This window comes from Sceloporus occidentalis, unplaced genomic scaffold (assembly GCF_023333645.1).
Source record: "Sceloporus occidentalis isolate IW3139 unplaced genomic scaffold, rSceOcc1.0.p SCAF_13, whole genome shotgun sequence".
Classification (NCBI taxonomy): Eukaryota; Metazoa; Chordata; class Lepidosauria; order Squamata; family Phrynosomatidae; genus Sceloporus; species Sceloporus occidentalis.
In genome coordinates, this window is record NW_028316993.1 from 7005940 (window position 1) to 7023052 (window position 17113).

Here is a 17113-nt window from a genome sequence, read left to right on the forward strand (position 1 = left end):
ATGAGTTATTTAGTGGGACAAAGCATGGCTGGATGCATCATGTAGCAGAAAAGGATTGCCTGCCTGGCTTAAAGAAAAGCCCTCCTTCCATGCCATCTGCCATGGCCCAGGCCTCAGAGGGAGAAAAGAACCACTGGACCTATTCCCTTCCCCACTGCCATTCCCTTCTCCTTTTGTGCCAAGTCTTCTTAGATGGTAAATCTGAGGGCAGGGAAATGTCTATTTAAATCTCTGTAAGCCAACCTGAGAGCCTTTGTGGCTGAAGAGCAGGGTATAAATACAACAAACAAACAAATAAACAAACAAAAAATGATTAATATCTTTCTTTACAGTAGCCTGAAAAGAAATTTTGCAGATATGCATCAAGACAATTCCAAAAGACACACTGCCAAGGAAACGTTTAAAATGCAGTTGTGTGGGTTTTCCACATGAACAATTCATTTATAGGATTTCCTCTTATCTGAAAGTAGTATTTTGCAACATTACATTATCCGTTAAAGGCTAGACTACCTTATTTACTTGCTCTTGGGACATAGCTAGGTCATAAGAATACATTTGGGGAGGATCCTTCCCCAATTGCCCTGCTCTGAGGGTTGCAGATGAGCTCAAAACAGGGAAAGGGAGATGAAAGCACCATCTCTTCTAATCAAAATGTCTTGATGGCTTCACTCTGAGAGCTATAGAAAAGAGTCTTCAAAGAAACAAGAGGTCCAATTGCTTTGAAAGAGATCATCAGCCTAAAGCAAGTGTGGGAACCTTACAGCCCTCCTTATGTTGCCCATATGTCAGTTTCAAGTTCCCTGTGAGTTGTAGTTCATTCACTTCTGGAGATCTGCCATACCAGTCCTAAAGAAATCTTCCATCAGCCTCAAGGATACTTACTTCGAGGATAAATATTCTTGCAGGCATGCAGCTGACAACAGACGATACTTGCCCTTTCATGTCTCCCCTGCCCAGTATTTAGGTACTGAAGGGGTATCTTGCAAATACTGGAGGACGCACAGCGCATCAATCTGATCGGGTCTGTTTTTCCTTCTGCAAATGAGGAATTTACTCGCTCAAAATGGGGAAGTATGAATAATCCCTGGTTTATTACCCCCTGGAATCAGCAAATTGCAACAACAACAAAAACCCATTGTGTGTATCGCTTCTTCGTTGGTCTCCCCAAACCCGCACCCCTGAGCATCAGATTATGGATATCATTTCATTTCTAAAAAAATCCTACAATATCCATATCCTGGAATTCTGGGAGCTGAAGCCCCAAAACCCCTGAAAGGCCAGAATTGGAGCTGAGCTCCCAGAGGACACTGAGCTCTCTTTACAGTCCCCTCAATCTGACTAATATTTCTGAGTATTCCTGTAGATTAAATAAAGATCAGTGTTTGGGGTGGAAAGGTATATGGAGAGTTACTGATACACTGATATACATCAATGCCTGAACAGGAGCATCCTTGCAAGAAGAACTAGAAGGGCAAACCTTTCCTGTTCTCAGGGCTGACCGAAATCTAACAGGAGGAATATCCTTAGAAGGCCTAATTAATCTCATACGCATCTTCAGAACTCCCCTTTAGCTTTATAGGGTCTTACAGCTATATCTGAGGATGCAAAGGTTATAACAGTTTACTTAGAATTCTTGTTGCAGAAAAGATATTCTATTATGTGAAGAAATGCTATCTGTGATGGTATCATTGAACACCTGCAAGGAGCTGTACAAATGTGCTTCATGCTCCAAATGGGCTACTAGACTCTTTGGTCTGGGGCACTTGATGGAAAATATGGTTTGCTTGACAGGTTAGATTTGAAGGGCTATCTTCTGTGCCAAATTTGCACTCCAATTCAATTCAAAAGCTTCAGTAAGCTATAAAATTTCAATTGGGATGAACTTTTTATATAGGTTATACATCTATTTTTCTTCATTCCTGTTTTAGAAAATGTTGAAACCTTAATATATTTCTGCTTGAACTAATTACGTAATGAATCTAATTAGTTTTCTGCTTCTGCTGAGGTCCTTCCCATCTTTCCCAACTCAATTTATTTCGACTGAAGACTAACCAAATGTTTTTTGAACCATGATAACAACACAGGCATCTTGACCAGCCTTACAAGTCACCCTGGAGTCAGAACACATGTTGTTTACAGTGATGCAAGTTTGACATCGCAGAGAATTCCCTGGAAAATAGGGAAAAGAAACAGATTCATGTCCATCTTTCCAGGTGTATACAACATTTGTATTTTTCTACTTTTTGCTACTCCGTATAACAGTACCAGACTTCCTTAAGATGTGACCACATTGCAGAAAAGAAGCAGTTTGACACACCTTTAACTTCGGTGACTCAATGGTATGGAATTCTGGGATTTGTAGTTTGGTGCATCACAAGAGCGGTCTAACGGGGAAGACTAGACATCTCTGCAAACGAAACCCCAGAATTCCATAGCATTGCAATTAAACTGGAATCAAACCGCCTTATTTTTGCAGGGTGCTATTGGCATACCTTATCACCCCTCAAACTGAATGTGGGGTTTTCATAATTACTTTCTAGTATGGAGAAGGATTGGAAGTCATGATGGCCTGATCCGTGTTTTGGGGGAATCATGATAATGCAAGGAAGTTAAAAGGCACCAGGGTTGGGGGTCACTTGACCCATGTCATGCCCAGCGTAGATGAGAACAAAGACAAGTACCATGAGAAGCTATTCCTCCTAATTTGGTGTCATCTGCAAATTTCATAAGCATGCCCTCTATTCCTTTATCAATGACTTGGATCAATCCCAAATTACAAATAGTGCTGATGTATTTTGGAGAATCATGGAAGAGCGATGAAAATAAAATCACGGATCTTATTCAGACTGAGAAACAGTGTAACTCCTGAAGCATTACCGCTCATTAGAAGTGCAAAGAAGAGGCAGAATCCCAGAACAATGTGGGTGCTGCTGAGAACCATCCTGGAGGAAGCAAGGTCTGAAGGACCTGCAAAGTCAGTGATAGTCAAACAGGATTCAGCATGTGCAAAACACAGGTTTGAAAGGTCTAAATCTAACAAGTAACTCTGTTGGCTGGTTCTAGATATTAAACTTTGGTTGGCTCTAGATTTGGTTGGTGTCAGATTTTCGTCGCAGACCGATAAAAACATTTGGACTTCAACTTGTCATGGCTTTCTAAAAGTCATTTTGATATCATGTGGTCTACTCTAAGTATGGGAGCAAGCCTATCAATTCTAATGTCATTCTTTGTTTAATTTTTATTTTTATTAGACATACATCATCCATACAGGCAACACTCCCTCTCCCCAATTAAAACCCTCCCTGAATAACAACATACAACCTCAGTAGTTACTTCCATGGTTATGATCTTCGAGAAATTAGGCAATTAGAATTAGGCAATTCTGCTGAACATAAAAAAAACCCATTTTAATCCACAATACGAATTTAAACTCTTGCAGGCAAACCATGGAAAGTTATTTCCCCCCTGTCATTCCTTCAAACTACATGCAATTTTTCTCTTCAGTTATTTCTTTATGATATATGATTTAATAATGAACATGTAAGCCCCTGCCTTCCGCAAGAGGAAAGCCCATCTGCCCTTAAGAAATGTGTCCTCCGTGTCAGGGATCTTGTTAATAACATACATTTGCCCAGCTTGGGGAAAGTATCAAGATCTTCCTGGCAAAGTGCTTTCCCTCTGCCACGTCTGCTTTATTAGGCATGTGTCCACCTCTTTGGCCACTTAACTGCTGGGGGATTGGATGGGAATTTACCAATCTAGGACACAGGGTACCTGACCGAGATCTGGCTACAGCTGGAAGGAAAGAGACAAAGTTGATATCTCAGTTGCTCTTTTCTCCCAGCTGCTGAATGTTCCCTGGGACCCTTGCACTCTTCCCCAGCCAGAAAAGGGACAAAATTGGCAGCCCAACACAGGGCCACCGAAGAGCCTTACACTGATAACAAAGAGGCAGTATTTGGTCCAATTTCTAGCTCTTCAATTGAATCTCATCACCAGCTGTTTGACTGTTACAGTAGTTAAAGGAAGCTGCCTTAAATTGAGTCAGAGATATATTCCATCCAACTGTGTCCCATCAATGCCCCTGTGTTGCAATCTATGGCACATGGGACACACATGGAACCCCAAGGCACATTTTTGTGGATCACGATCTCCCCCCTTCCCTCCCTTGATACTGAAGACTTCTCTGCCATTTATGTCCCAAAATAAATTCAAAAGCAATATTTATTCATTTCCTTATAGATCCCCCCCCCCTTTGAAAAGTTAGTGAGCTTACACAGCAACAGGTCTCTGAGCAGATGAAGATCGGAGAAAGTGACACATCACTGTCTGGCACTTCTTATATAGGCACCTCCAGGACTCTTTGTGCTGGACTCTCAGCCCACCAGCACCCAAGAAATGTAAATTGCCAGGTGATGGCAATTGCTGAAGGTGGTGCCAGCTTTAAGAGTCCTTTCAAAGCCATTAGAACTAGTGTAGGTGGCATGCCACAGCTCTCATCTGCAGAGGAAGAGTAGAATGATTCATTCCTATTCCATTTTCCCTAGCAGCTTTTTTCAGATGCTTCTCCAATTCCTTCTTCATTGCCAGTCCGAACTAGATTTATATTCTCTCTGTGTGTGTGACTGCATGTGCACCCACAACCATGAGTGCATGACTTCAACTTACAGAGATCCCATGAATTTCATAGGATTTTTTAAGTCACAAAACAAAACAAAATAAAAACAAATAAAAATACTCATGGGTGGTTTTCCAGTTCCTTCCTTTGAAGTATAGCACCATTAGCAATAACTAAATTTAAGTTATTTACCAGCTGGGTGAGATATAAACCAGCCCAATTACAACCCTTGTCTTTAGATTGTCTAGTTGGTAAGTCTAGGCCTAAATCTACAACTGGTTGGATGAGATGGAAATGCAAATATAAATCTGCATCATTTGGTCCAGTTCTTGCACTACAATCCCCGGCTAATATTAAAGAGGCTTTAGGATATAGCATTGTTAGTTCAGCAATGTAATTCTCCAGGTTTGCCCATATGTCTTTTAACCTTTCTTTTTAAAACGTAATAGGGGAATATAAACATTTATAACTAATAGCCAAAAGTCATTGAATTTAATTAGTAAAGTGATGGCCAAATCTGCAAGGGAGCCTATAGGGATTATGGAATATTTAATGTTTGTAGAAACTAGGATTGACAAGCCTCCTCTAGGACGACCCCCATTCAAGGAAACACAAGCCTCAACAGAGTGTGTATTATTATTATTATTATTATTATTATTATTATTATTAACCTTTATTTATAAAGCGCTGTAAATTTACACAGCGCTGTACATACAATCTTTATAATTGGACGATTCCCTGCCCTAATGTATATCCATTTAATGCTAGTTTTTCCCTTAGCCAAGTTTCTTGTAGTTGTATGATGTCAAAGTTAGTGATAAATTCCACAAATGAGGGATCACACATCTTTCGTCTCCATCCAGTGATATTCCATGACAAAAATTTCAGCTTTCTTGGTTGAGGCTTAATTTGAAGTCATAAATTCATTATTGCATTTGAAGATTCTTGAAGATGAACAACAGCAGAGGAGATTAGTTGTTTTGAAAGGTCAGCTGGAGTAGCTGTTAAATCTTCACTGGATGCAAGGGCTGGATGGACATTATTAGCACCGGGTGTAATTTCCTCAATGATTTCCAAAGTTGGATGAACACAGCTAACATTTGAATAAATGGGACCGTATATGTTTAGTGATCACTTGCTTTGAATTTTTGTTGTTGTTGTATCAAACTATTTTCTTTATCTTCTAAATACCCCATTTCTGACCATGACAGCAGATTTGTCTCTGCTACAGTCATATTTTTAATTTCCATCCTTTCATAGATATGGTTAGTAATTTCTTCAATGGTTTCTAAAGCTGGTTGGTCACAGTCAGCATTGAAAAGTGTCAAAACTCGTGAATTTATGGATGTGAGGGCGATCTGGCTGCGACATCTATCACCCCATAGATTGCCAGGGTTGATTCAGCTGATCTGGCTGGCTAGCAGGGACGTAGCCAAGGGGGGGTTCTTGGGGTCCGGACCCCCCCTTCCATTAGAAAAATGAATGGTGCGTGCTGCTGCGCCGCCGTGCCCAAGCCCCATTATAATGGTGGCACTTAGTCTGGACTTCCTAAAATCCTGGCTACGTCCCTGTGTCTCCTTCCCCCCTCACCGCCCCATGTGCGTCCCTCCTGAAGCTGTGCGTTCGGTGGAAGAGGACGGCCATCCCAGATAGAAGGAGTGCACCGTTCTTCGGTCAAGGGTATATGATATAGCTTACAGCACCTGATATTCATTAGCAGTCTCCCATCCAAGTACTAACCAGTGCTCACCCTGTTTAACTTAAGAGATCAGAAGGGATCTGGTACGTTTTGGGTAATTAGGCAATTCTGCTGAAGATAAAACCCACATTTTACTCCACAATAGGAATTTAAATCCAGCCACAGATGCTGGTGAAACGTCAGGAAGAATCTCTTCTAGAACATGGCCACATAGCCTGAAAACCCTACTAAAAAAAGTTTGGATGCTGGCTATGAAAGCCTTCGACTCTACATGCAGTTTGTTTCTTTGTCTTCTTCTTCTTTATGCTATATGGTTTAATAAAGATCATGTAAGCCCTGCCCTCCATAAGACAAAAGCCAATCTGCCCTTAGAGATGCATCATCTGTGGCTGGGATCTTGTTAATAACATACTTTTGCCCAATTTGGGGTTATTCCGATGTATCCCGATCCTGCTGGAAAAGTGCTTTCCCTCTGCCAAGTCTGCTATATTAGGCATGTGTCCATTTCTTTGGCCATTTAACTGCTGGGGGATCAGATGGGTATTTACCAATCTAGGGCACAGGGTACTTGACCGGGATCTGGCTACAGCTGGAAGCAAACAGAAAAAATTGCCTTCCCAGTTGCTCTTTTCTCCCAGCTGCTGAATGTTCCCTGGGACCCTTGCAGCCACCCACAGCCACTAAAAGGGTACGAATGGCAGCCCAATGCAACTCCAGAGGAGCCTTACACTGATAGCAAAGAGCAGCACTTTCTAGCTCTGAATCTCATTACCAGCTACTTGATTGTTTCAATAATTAAAGGAAGCTGCTTTAATCTGACTCAGAGCTATCTTCCATCCAGCTCTATACCATCTGTGCCCCTGTATAGGAATCTATGGCCCATGGGCCACATGTGGCACTCCCAGCCAGATTATTAGGTACCCCAATTTCCCTTCCCCTTTTCTCCTTGATTCCCAAGCCTTCTCTTCTATTTGAGTCCCAAAATAAATTCTAAAGCAACATTTCTTCATTTCCTTATAGAATATTTTTTTCTCTCAAAAAGATGAGGATCAGAGAAAGTGACACATCACTTCCTGGCACTTCGTAGCCAGGCAAGTCCAGGACTCTTTATATAGGACTCTCAGCCCACCAGCAACCAAGAACTTGTAGGGTGCCAGGTGCTCTGAAGGTTGTGCCAGCTTCTTAAAGGGCTGCCCGCTCAAAGTATTCAAGAAAGCCTCAATGGCCAGTAATAGTGAACCAGAGCATTCACATACAGTACCATTGTCACTAATGTATTGCATGTTACAATTATTATGGCATTATAATGCATTACAATTTTATAAGGAACTAACACTGTTTGGGGGGAAATTCAACAGAATGTAATTAATGAAACTAATGAAATAAAAAAATAAGTGTATTGAAGGACTAACAACTCTTTAAGGAGCTCTTTAAGGAGCTTATTGCATAAGAGATAACAGTGCATTCTATTTCATCCTCCTCTGTGACTTTGTCACCATTCTGTGGGAGGCTGAAGTAAATGTGAGCTCCCTTTAGTGCTGCTGTCGCATATGATTTGCAATGCAAGAGTTCCATAGCATTTTTGTGCCAATTTTGCTTGGGTGGTTGGGGAAGCTATTTTATGAGGAAATCATAGTGAGATTCAGCCTCCTTCCAGATTCTTCATTTCCCCCCATATAAATTTGAGTTTAGATTGCTATCTATCAAATACAGTAGACCCTTGTTATATGGTGGGGTTTGGTTCCAAGATCCCCCGTGGATAACAAAATCTGTGGATGCTGAAGTCCCATTAAATATAATGGCATAGCAAAATGGTGTCCCTTATAAAAAATGGAAAATCAAGGTTAGATATTTGTAATTTATACTTGTGTTGAACATTTTCAAACCGTGGATGCTTGAATCAGTGTATAAAAAATCCATGTATAAGAAGGGCTGACTGTATACATTTTTATATACAGTAGAGTCTCGATTATCCAACCTTCGATTATCCAACATTCTGGATTATCCAACGTCACTGCTCAGTGACTTCTTTACATTTTCAGAGGACTGAACTGTTTATACAGTACATATTGTACATCACAATGTTGATCAGTGATTTCTTTACATTTTTAGAGGACTGTTTATACATTACAATGTTATTCCTATAACGTTACTGCAACGTTACTTTTACTGTTACTGAAATAAAACTTCAATACGTTTGCAATTCATAGTGATTTTAAGGCTTTTCTTGGACCCTCCGGATTATCCAACATTTTTGGCTATCCAACTATCAGCCCACCCATTTATGTCGGATAATCGAGGCTCTACTGTACAATGTATTCAGTTCTTATTCCTCTGTCCCATCTACACTTTGTTCTCCCCATACATGAGTCAAATATATTTGCAAACTCGTTTATAGTTTTCCATGGAGGCATTTTGAACCAAACAGGTCAACTGATGCTTTTTGCAGCACAGTTTGCAGGTAGGATGGGACCGGAAGCACTTTCCTCAATGCTCCCCACTTGTCAGTGCCTCTAAACACCTTCGTAGGTGCAGCTGCCTGGCTTTTGAGGAGGGTTGCAGCTGTGGCACCGATGCCACAATTTTAAATATGGATAGCTAACTTAATGAGCTTGTATATCTAGCTTAGAATCTCATAAACACTGAACAAGATGCCCACTCATTTATTTCTTTATTGGATTCAGATCACGTTTTCCTATAAATGCAGGTCAGGAGGACATCCAATAAAGTGCAGGTGTTTTTTTTTGTTTTGTTTTCCTTTGATCTATGGCTGGCTGGTGACGTATGTGTGAATATCCTTCCAAAATTGGAGAAATTAATGTTTGGAGAAGAGGATAAAATATAATAGGAGTTGAAGGCTTTCATGGCTGGCATGCATAATTTTTTGTGGGTTGATGCCAACCACAGATGCTGGCGAAACATCAGGAATAAACTCTTCTAGAACGTTGCCATATAGCCTGAAAAACCCACAGAAAACTATAATAGGAGTTATTTACAAAGCAGAGGTGGTCCATTGGTTCCCCACCTCCACCATCTGAAGAGATATGGCACCTCATCTCAGTTTCTGAGTTCTGTGACATATAGGAATTCAAATGGGGACTGAATGCCACTTTGGCACTCTTATAGGCAGTGTATGTTCCAAAAAGGATGTGAACAAGACAGATTACAAAGCATAGGCATGATAAAGAGGATCCTTGTTCTCATTGCCTCCTCACATACATTTTGTACTTGCACATATGGCCATTGCTATTAATATAATATACCTCTACATATGTTACTGTTAGTTATTTCCTTGAAATCCATGCTTCGTGGTGAATAATATTATGATTGTTGTTTTGTCCTTTTTCAATGTATTCCATAGGAAAGTATAATTTTTGTCACCTGCTACTTGCTCCTTTGCTTTTCCCCCCTATTATGTTTTCTCCCTCCCACTTTGTTCTTGGAAACCCACAAAAGGACTACATGTCCCCTAGGTCTGGGTGAGCAAGTTAAGCCCATGCTTTGTTCAGGATGTACAAAACACTTGCTTTGTATCTGTAGATCTGAAAATCAGGCTTAAAGATCTAACCACCTGTCTCTCACCATTTTGGCCAAGGTCCAATGCCACCACTGGGAATGTGTGCCTTTCTGCCAATGTAGTTTTCACAATGGTTCAAGGGGTGACTCATTTCTTCATCGTCCCAAAGGCAGAAGGCCATGAGGGTGCAGCCAGGAGCTATTCGACTGCCCTAACAGAAGAACCAGCCATCCGCTTTCTTGGGGAAAGGATGGAAGCTCTTTCTTCATTCCTGGATGCCAGAAGGACAAGTGGAGAACTCTCAAGGGCATCCACAAAGCCAACCACTGTCTTGGAGGAGAAGCTGTGCCCATGAGCCCCTGGCTGCCCAGCTTGATCTCAAGAAAGGTTAATTTTCTGTTGCAGAAGTTGAAATTGTATTACTAGCCTTTTATTGTTCTTTGTCCCTAGTCTTCCCATGGCCAATAAGGAAAGAGGCTCTGCTAACATTGAAAGCCTTCATTTCCATCTTAACTGACCACATCTCAGACAGAACATAGACCTGTAACTCCAATATCATCACCACTTTTCTCCCGTATGACTTAAACGTCTTTGCCTAATAAAGAAGCCAGTGAAGCTTTGAAAGCTTGCATAATGTATCTTTTTTTGCTTTGGAGTTGGCCCAATAAAGGTACTATTGCTTGTGGGTTCTGGATTTTGTTGTATTTTACATTGGATGTTAATATTTCCTTGCATTTGAACTTCATTAAGGATATTATTACAATCGCTCTTTAGATCAGATCAATTTTGAATACAATAAGTAAAGTCCATTTCCTCCTTGCCTAAGTGATATCTAGATAGGCAAAAGGTTTTGCAGGTTGTCATTGTGTGTGAAAAGCATGTGTGAAGTTTTTGGGGGAGAAGTGCACAAAAAAGAGAATTTTTGGCAAAGAAATATCTGCACAGAAACCAAGTTTCTGCCTGGAATATGTAGATAGATAGATAGATAGATAGATAGATAGATAGAGAGAGAGAGAGAGAGAGAGAGATTTTCTAGACAGAGGATCCTGCTTCTGACTCTGCAGAAAACATGTCCACACAGAAAATGATGTTCTCTCTGCAACAAACTCACATATCATTTTTTGGGGGGCAGAATAGACCCTGAACAATGAAAAGAGTACACAAATAATTAAATTATAGAATCATAGAATCATAGACTCATAGAATCCAGTCTAAACCTCTGCCATGCAGGAACTCTCCATTCCGAAAAAACTGGAAAGTTCAGGAAAGCTTTAGAAAAATTTGAAAGTTGCAGAAAGTTCAGGGAAAATTCAAAAATCTGGAAAGTTCCAGAAAATTTTGTAAAAGCTGGAAAGTTCAGGAAAAAAAATCATATATTATTTCCCTTCCCATCGTGTAAAATTACCCATTATACAGCCCAAAGTCCTATACATTGGTGACAATTCTGTATCATGAAAAGGGATTATAATGTCTGGCTGCGCTGTCCCTGCCAATTCAGGACAGTTGGAGGATATTGGTATGTATTTGCAGAAGAGAACTGAACTTTCCTTTATTAAACCAAGAATGATAATTGGAGAAAGACATTTTTGTTGGCTTTTAAACTATTTTTATTGGTCATCATAGGACAGAACCAACTGGAAATGAAAGCTCTAGACACAAACAAGTTTCTCCTAACAGAAGTTGTCTTACTATCAGCAACATGCAGTGATTGAGGAAAAATTCAAGCTGCAACGGAAGCTAGGGTACAAGTAGCTTTAACAATATCAGTATGACCTCCTGGAGAAGCTACTTCCCCATCTTTTGTAGCGCACAGAGCTTCTGTAACACAACCCTTCATGGTGACATCGATGACAAATTTACCTGGAAACGAAATTCATGGAAGATGGTTAAAAAAAGAAGAGTGGACACTGACCTCACATTCATTCCTCATTCAAGTCAGCAGATGTGAGATTTGCAACCTCACAACAACTTGAAAAGCCCACGTCCCAATCTGTATGAAAGTAATCTCTAGTTCATCAAAGTAAGAAAAGGAAATAAACCGAAATTTTCTGTTTTTCACCACCATCTTGCTATCAAAATTTGGCGATGCAACGGCAGCAATCCATGGCTACAACAGTGGATGCAAAGTTGGACTAGAGGCATGTGACCTCTAATATGTGTTACTGTGATGTTCTGGACATATGCAGCAATCCAGTTTGAAACCGCTTTAACTGCCCTGGCTCAGTGCTAGTACATCCTGGGAACTGCAGTTTTGTGAGACGTTTAGTTGTCTCTGTCGGAGAGCTCTGATGCCACAATAAATTACAGTTCCCAGGATTCCCTAGCACTGAGCCATGGAAGTTAAAGTGGCCTCAAACTAGATTATTTCTGCAATATGTTTTGGACCAAAGATTAGTTAAGAGTCAGGGTCAGAGTTAGGATATGACTGAGGGTCAGTGTGAGAGATATTGGAATATAAGTGAGAAATGTGAGAGATATTGAGGTTAGGAACAGAAGGGAAAGATGTGATTTAGTGTCAGCATCAATCAGGATTTAGATTGATGACAAACCAAATTTACATAAATGATTCATGGCTGGTGCCATCTGTAAAATGCTATATCTAAACTTTCTCACCATAGCAAGGCAAGATATTAGTTAACATTTGTGATAAGCTCAGTCTCTTAGTAACTAAAAAAACCTCCTGGGGTGCATCTACACTGTATAATAATGAAGTCTGACACCACTTTACGTGTCATGGCTATATCCCACAGAATTATGGGATTTATAGTTTTATGCGCCACCAGAACTCCTTGGCAGAGAAGGCGAAAAGTCTTGCAAAACTGCAACTCCCAGGATTCCATTGGATGGAGGTCCAGCTCTTAAAGCTGTTCATGCGGAGTAGATCCATTCTCTGATACCAGCCACATTTTTCTCTTACAGATCTTCAATTCTGTAATTACCGTATGTTACTTTTTCCACCATGTCAAGGCAGTAGTTCTCAGGTCCAACACAATCCACCATCTCTGTTTCACACCCATTGAGAGAGAAGGAATAGCAGACTGGGCATTGCTTCCCGTTGGGTTTACTCATGACCGGTGGAACTGAAATCAAAGAGGAGGAACTAATGAGCTGTCCAGGCAGACACAAAAGTGACGGTCGATACAATAAAGCTAGGCTGCCAAGAGCAGTGAAATGGCCAGTTCAAGCAACACAGCCTTGTCTTGTTGGGTGGTGGAAAGAGGAGAGATCTCAGCTATCTCAAGGGTCCTATCTGCACTGGCAGGGGCAGCCCACAGTATTCTGGCCCCAGAGCCCCCCAACCCTCTTCTATTGCAAAGCTCCTCCATTCTGGCACCAGGTAGCTGTTTGAAATCTGTCCCACTGCTGCTGGTCATTTTACTCTAAGGTCAGAATGAGGTGCCAAGCCTCAATTACATGGCTAGGCACATCATTCTGACCTCAGAGCAAGTGACTGGCAGCTGCAATGGATACACCAGGCTCAGTGGCATGTGTTTCAAAAAGCTGCCCACTGTCAGAAGAGAAGGCTCTGTAATATATTCCCAGAAGATCCAGAGCAACGGGTGAAGTATTTTAATTCATTTTCATTCATTTTAAGGGGTTGTACCCCAGTTCTAGTGCTGAGTGGGCTGACCATCATCTGGTCTGTTCTCACTAGAACTGGGGTCCCAACCCTCCTTTAGCTTCAAAAATACTTACATTTTGGATAAGCTGTTTTACAGAGATCTCCCACACAGCAGGCCACACTTGACTGTACATATCTCCCTCTTCCTAAATTCATGTAAGTCGGGGGCTGGTTGCACACGTAGGAGGACTCACAGGCCTTTGTCACTGTCAAAGTCGGCTCCCCAGCTTTAAAAGAAGTGGGAAGAGGTCTGCATAGTGGAACTAGGCCTGTGCAAATCTAGTGCCATTACTCCCACCCTGGAACCAGTCAATTGCAAACAAAATGTCACTCTGTATATCTTTTCTTATCCAGTCTTGTATTCCACCCCCACACGTGAGGGGAATACACACTGATTTCCATGCGCCAGACAATGCCAGATCAAAAGCTATGCAGCAGTGACATCTGTGCACCTCTGCAGGCCAAAAAGGAAAAAGAGAGTAATACACACACATCTAAATATGGATAGGTGCCTATCTGATACTTATCGAGTGCCCCATTCTTTTTATTATAATAGACTTTACCTGTCCATCTGCTCACTCTCGGTCTACTCCCTAAAGAGAAGCACTTTGTGAAGTGAATACTTGAACCTGATCCCAGATTTTTAAGAATTCATAATGGGAACTGCAGTCCAATGAAATCTGTCGAGTTGCACAATTCTTCTTCCCCTTTCTCAAGCATGAGCACTAACCATTCTCCCACCACATCTCACCTCCTCCATGTCAAGGCCAGTCTTTACCAAAGAACTGTCTTTTTTCTAACAACCTTCCCTTCCTGAATCTTTTCCCAGATCCATCGCTAGCATAAAGCTCCCTTCTTCTTCTCCTTTCCTCCTCAAGCAGAAATACAATCCTTACTGCAGGTTACCCAGGAATTAATGAGTTCTAGCATTAAGTCCTATACACAGTTTTCAGTGCATATGGACTTAATGCTAGAGCTCAAGATACACAAGTCCAACTTCCCATGTAAAGAATATTGCAGCTGTTTGAACTCTGCCAGGTTACCTCCCCTTTCTGATCAATAAATGCTTTCCTCTGCCTCCTTGCAAATCTTTGAACTTGCCTCTCCCTTGAAGGATAAAGAGAATCCTGTTTTTACAGAGAAAGCTGATCCCAGCCTGCAAAAGTTCAGGCACGTATTCAAATAAGAGAGAAAAGTATTTAAGATTGGAGAAAGTGCATATCCATTTGGGTTCATTCCAAGAGATACTTTGTGTGCTACTCTGGCCTAGGAAAGAAAGAAAGAAAGAAAGAAAGAAAGAAAGCAAGCTTGTGTTGCCTTTCTTATTGCTGCCTCATTTTCACATTTATGTAATCAATGGTTGAGGATCGGGATTATGTATAGCCATAGCATGAGATCTATGTGCCATACCTCTTCCCATCCCAGCAGCTGCTTAGCCAGTGCTGCTGCTAAAACTGTTAAAAGGTTGAAGGGGGAAAGGAGAACAGAAGTGATTGGTGAGCAGGGACTGTTGATGTTGTTTCTCTCCCTCTCTCTCTAGCAAACTGCAGAAGAATGGGACCATGTCCTCAGTGCTAGTCTCCTTTTCTAACATAGCTGCAGCCCCACTACGCTTAGAAGCCATATGGCAGTGCAAGGTTTGAATGTATCACCCAGATTTAGAGAATAGCTCCCTGCTTCATGTTCAATAAAAGGCTTCACACACATGTGAGTCACACATAGATACTAACAGGATTCCAGCTAAGAGAATGCCTTCCTGTTGCCTCCACGACCCTGTTGCTTTTCAGCAAATTCTCAGATCTTGAGTGGTGCATATCTCTCAACTCAGCACATCTGTTACGGCCTGACTTTAACAGTCATACAAAAGATTCTGCAGTGCAGGGACGTAGCCAGGATTTTAGGAAAGGGGGGGGGGGTCCAGACTAAGTGCCACCATTATAATGAGACTTAGACGCAGTGGCGCAGTAGCACATACCATTCATTTTTTCTAATGGAAGGGGGGTCTGGACCCCAAGGACACCCCCCCTTGGCTACATCCCTGTGCAGTGTCATCTGATTCCTATATAAAGTTTTGATCTCTCTCTCTGTGTGTGTATCAGATGAAAAACAGTCGGGAGAAATTTACTGCTTCCCCCCCCTCTTTATCTCAGTCTATTTGTATATTGGGATCCCCTCAAAAATATACTCCTATACCATTTTCCAGTGCCATGCTTGAATGAAGAGGCTATCTGTATGGCTTCCAATACTACTCATGCATCCAGAGCCATCCCTACCATTACACAGAGCAATCAGATCTTTAAAAGATGATGTTCTGGTCTAGCATGACCAGAATTCCCATGTTGGCTGGCGAATGCTGAGTACTGTAGCCCCCCAAAGTCACTTTCCTAAGCTTTGAAAGCGATGCTGGGAGGCAGAGGTGGGAGCTCAACCCCATGAATTCTTCAGCTCTCTTCTTCAGTTCTCCTCTGTTGGAGAACAGAGCTCTATATATCATACAGTTTTGCTATTCCTCTAAACTAGTTTGTCCATTCCCAGACTTGAAAGTAAGATTCAAGTGCCAGGCCAGCTTTTCCATGTAGACTAGAGAAGGTACATCATTTTTTAAAAATCTACTATGGGTAGCAAAACGTCTTGAACCAGCTCTGCACCAACCTAGTGAATTTGCAGCCAATATAACTGCACAGGTATCTTGGCCATCTTCACACGTCTTCATTTCGCCAGTACAACTGCTGCCTTGGCCAGTGCAAACTTCACATTCCAGAGAACTACCTGAAAAGGAAACCAGATCGGTATCAATTTGTGCTGATGCATATAGCTTTCTTGCATCCTAAGAGTGCTTCATTCAGCTCCAGAATCCTTAACTGACATGATCAGTTGTTGCTGTATTAATGGAACTTCTGAAATTGATACCAAATTGATTATATTCTTATGCTTTCCAGACAGAATCCTAGGAAAACTGAGACTAACAACAAGCACAACAATAATTGTTATTATCATCATGATCATCGTCATTGTCATCATCCTGCTTTTTTCCCATTTCAGGACTCAATGGCATACAACAGAATGAAACCATAAAACTCACCTAAACCATCAAAAGACTTTTGAAACAGAAAGGAACTTTTTATAGAATGTTACTAGGATCCTACCAACATTGAACAGTTAATTTCACAGTGCTTAGGTTCTCAACATGAGTCTGAAGAAAAGGAATGATTGTTGGTTCAGTTTAAGTCTGCAAATGAATGTTCTTAAACTAATGCTCTTAAACTAGATGGAGAACCGGCTTCTCCTGAAAAGGGAACAATTTTCTTTTATGGTTAGATCATGATGCCTTTTCTTACCCATTGGTAGAAACACAGAGATGAGGAAGATTCCCAAAACAATCTGCATGTTGATGAGAAATGATAACAAGGAGCAAGTTACTGAAGTATCTGTAATGACATTATAATTCAAGTTAAACATTGTGCATGAAAACCCATCTAGTAAGTCCTGAGTCTATCAACCACAAAAAAATTGGTTGGATCCAGACTTTATGGTTTCTAGGCTTGTTCATATTTAGAGGAGACGTTCTGGGTAAAATAGGGCTAAAGCTAGCCATGACGTTCTATCGATTTTATTGCATCTACTTTAAATATGGGACCAAATCTTTCTCTTTCTTTT

The 17113-nt window shown here is 41.1% G+C and overlaps 1 protein-coding gene across 1 annotated transcript; it reads right to left on the reverse strand.

The window, feature by feature from the left end:
* Positions 1–11554: 11554 nt before the first annotated feature.
* LOC149304761 (phospholipase A2 inhibitor gamma subunit B-like) lies at positions 11555–16870 on the reverse strand. Its single transcript, XM_089479551.1, has 5 exons — positions 16795–16870; positions 16109–16225; positions 13531–13683; positions 12774–12914; positions 11555–11694 (listed from the first exon to the last, which is right to left on the reverse strand). The coding sequence occupies exons 1-5, from the start codon at positions 16841–16843 to the stop codon at positions 11555–11557; spliced, it is 600 nt and encodes a 199-aa protein (XP_089335677.1). The 5' UTR covers positions 16844–16870.
* Positions 16871–17113: the final 243 nt, after the last annotated feature.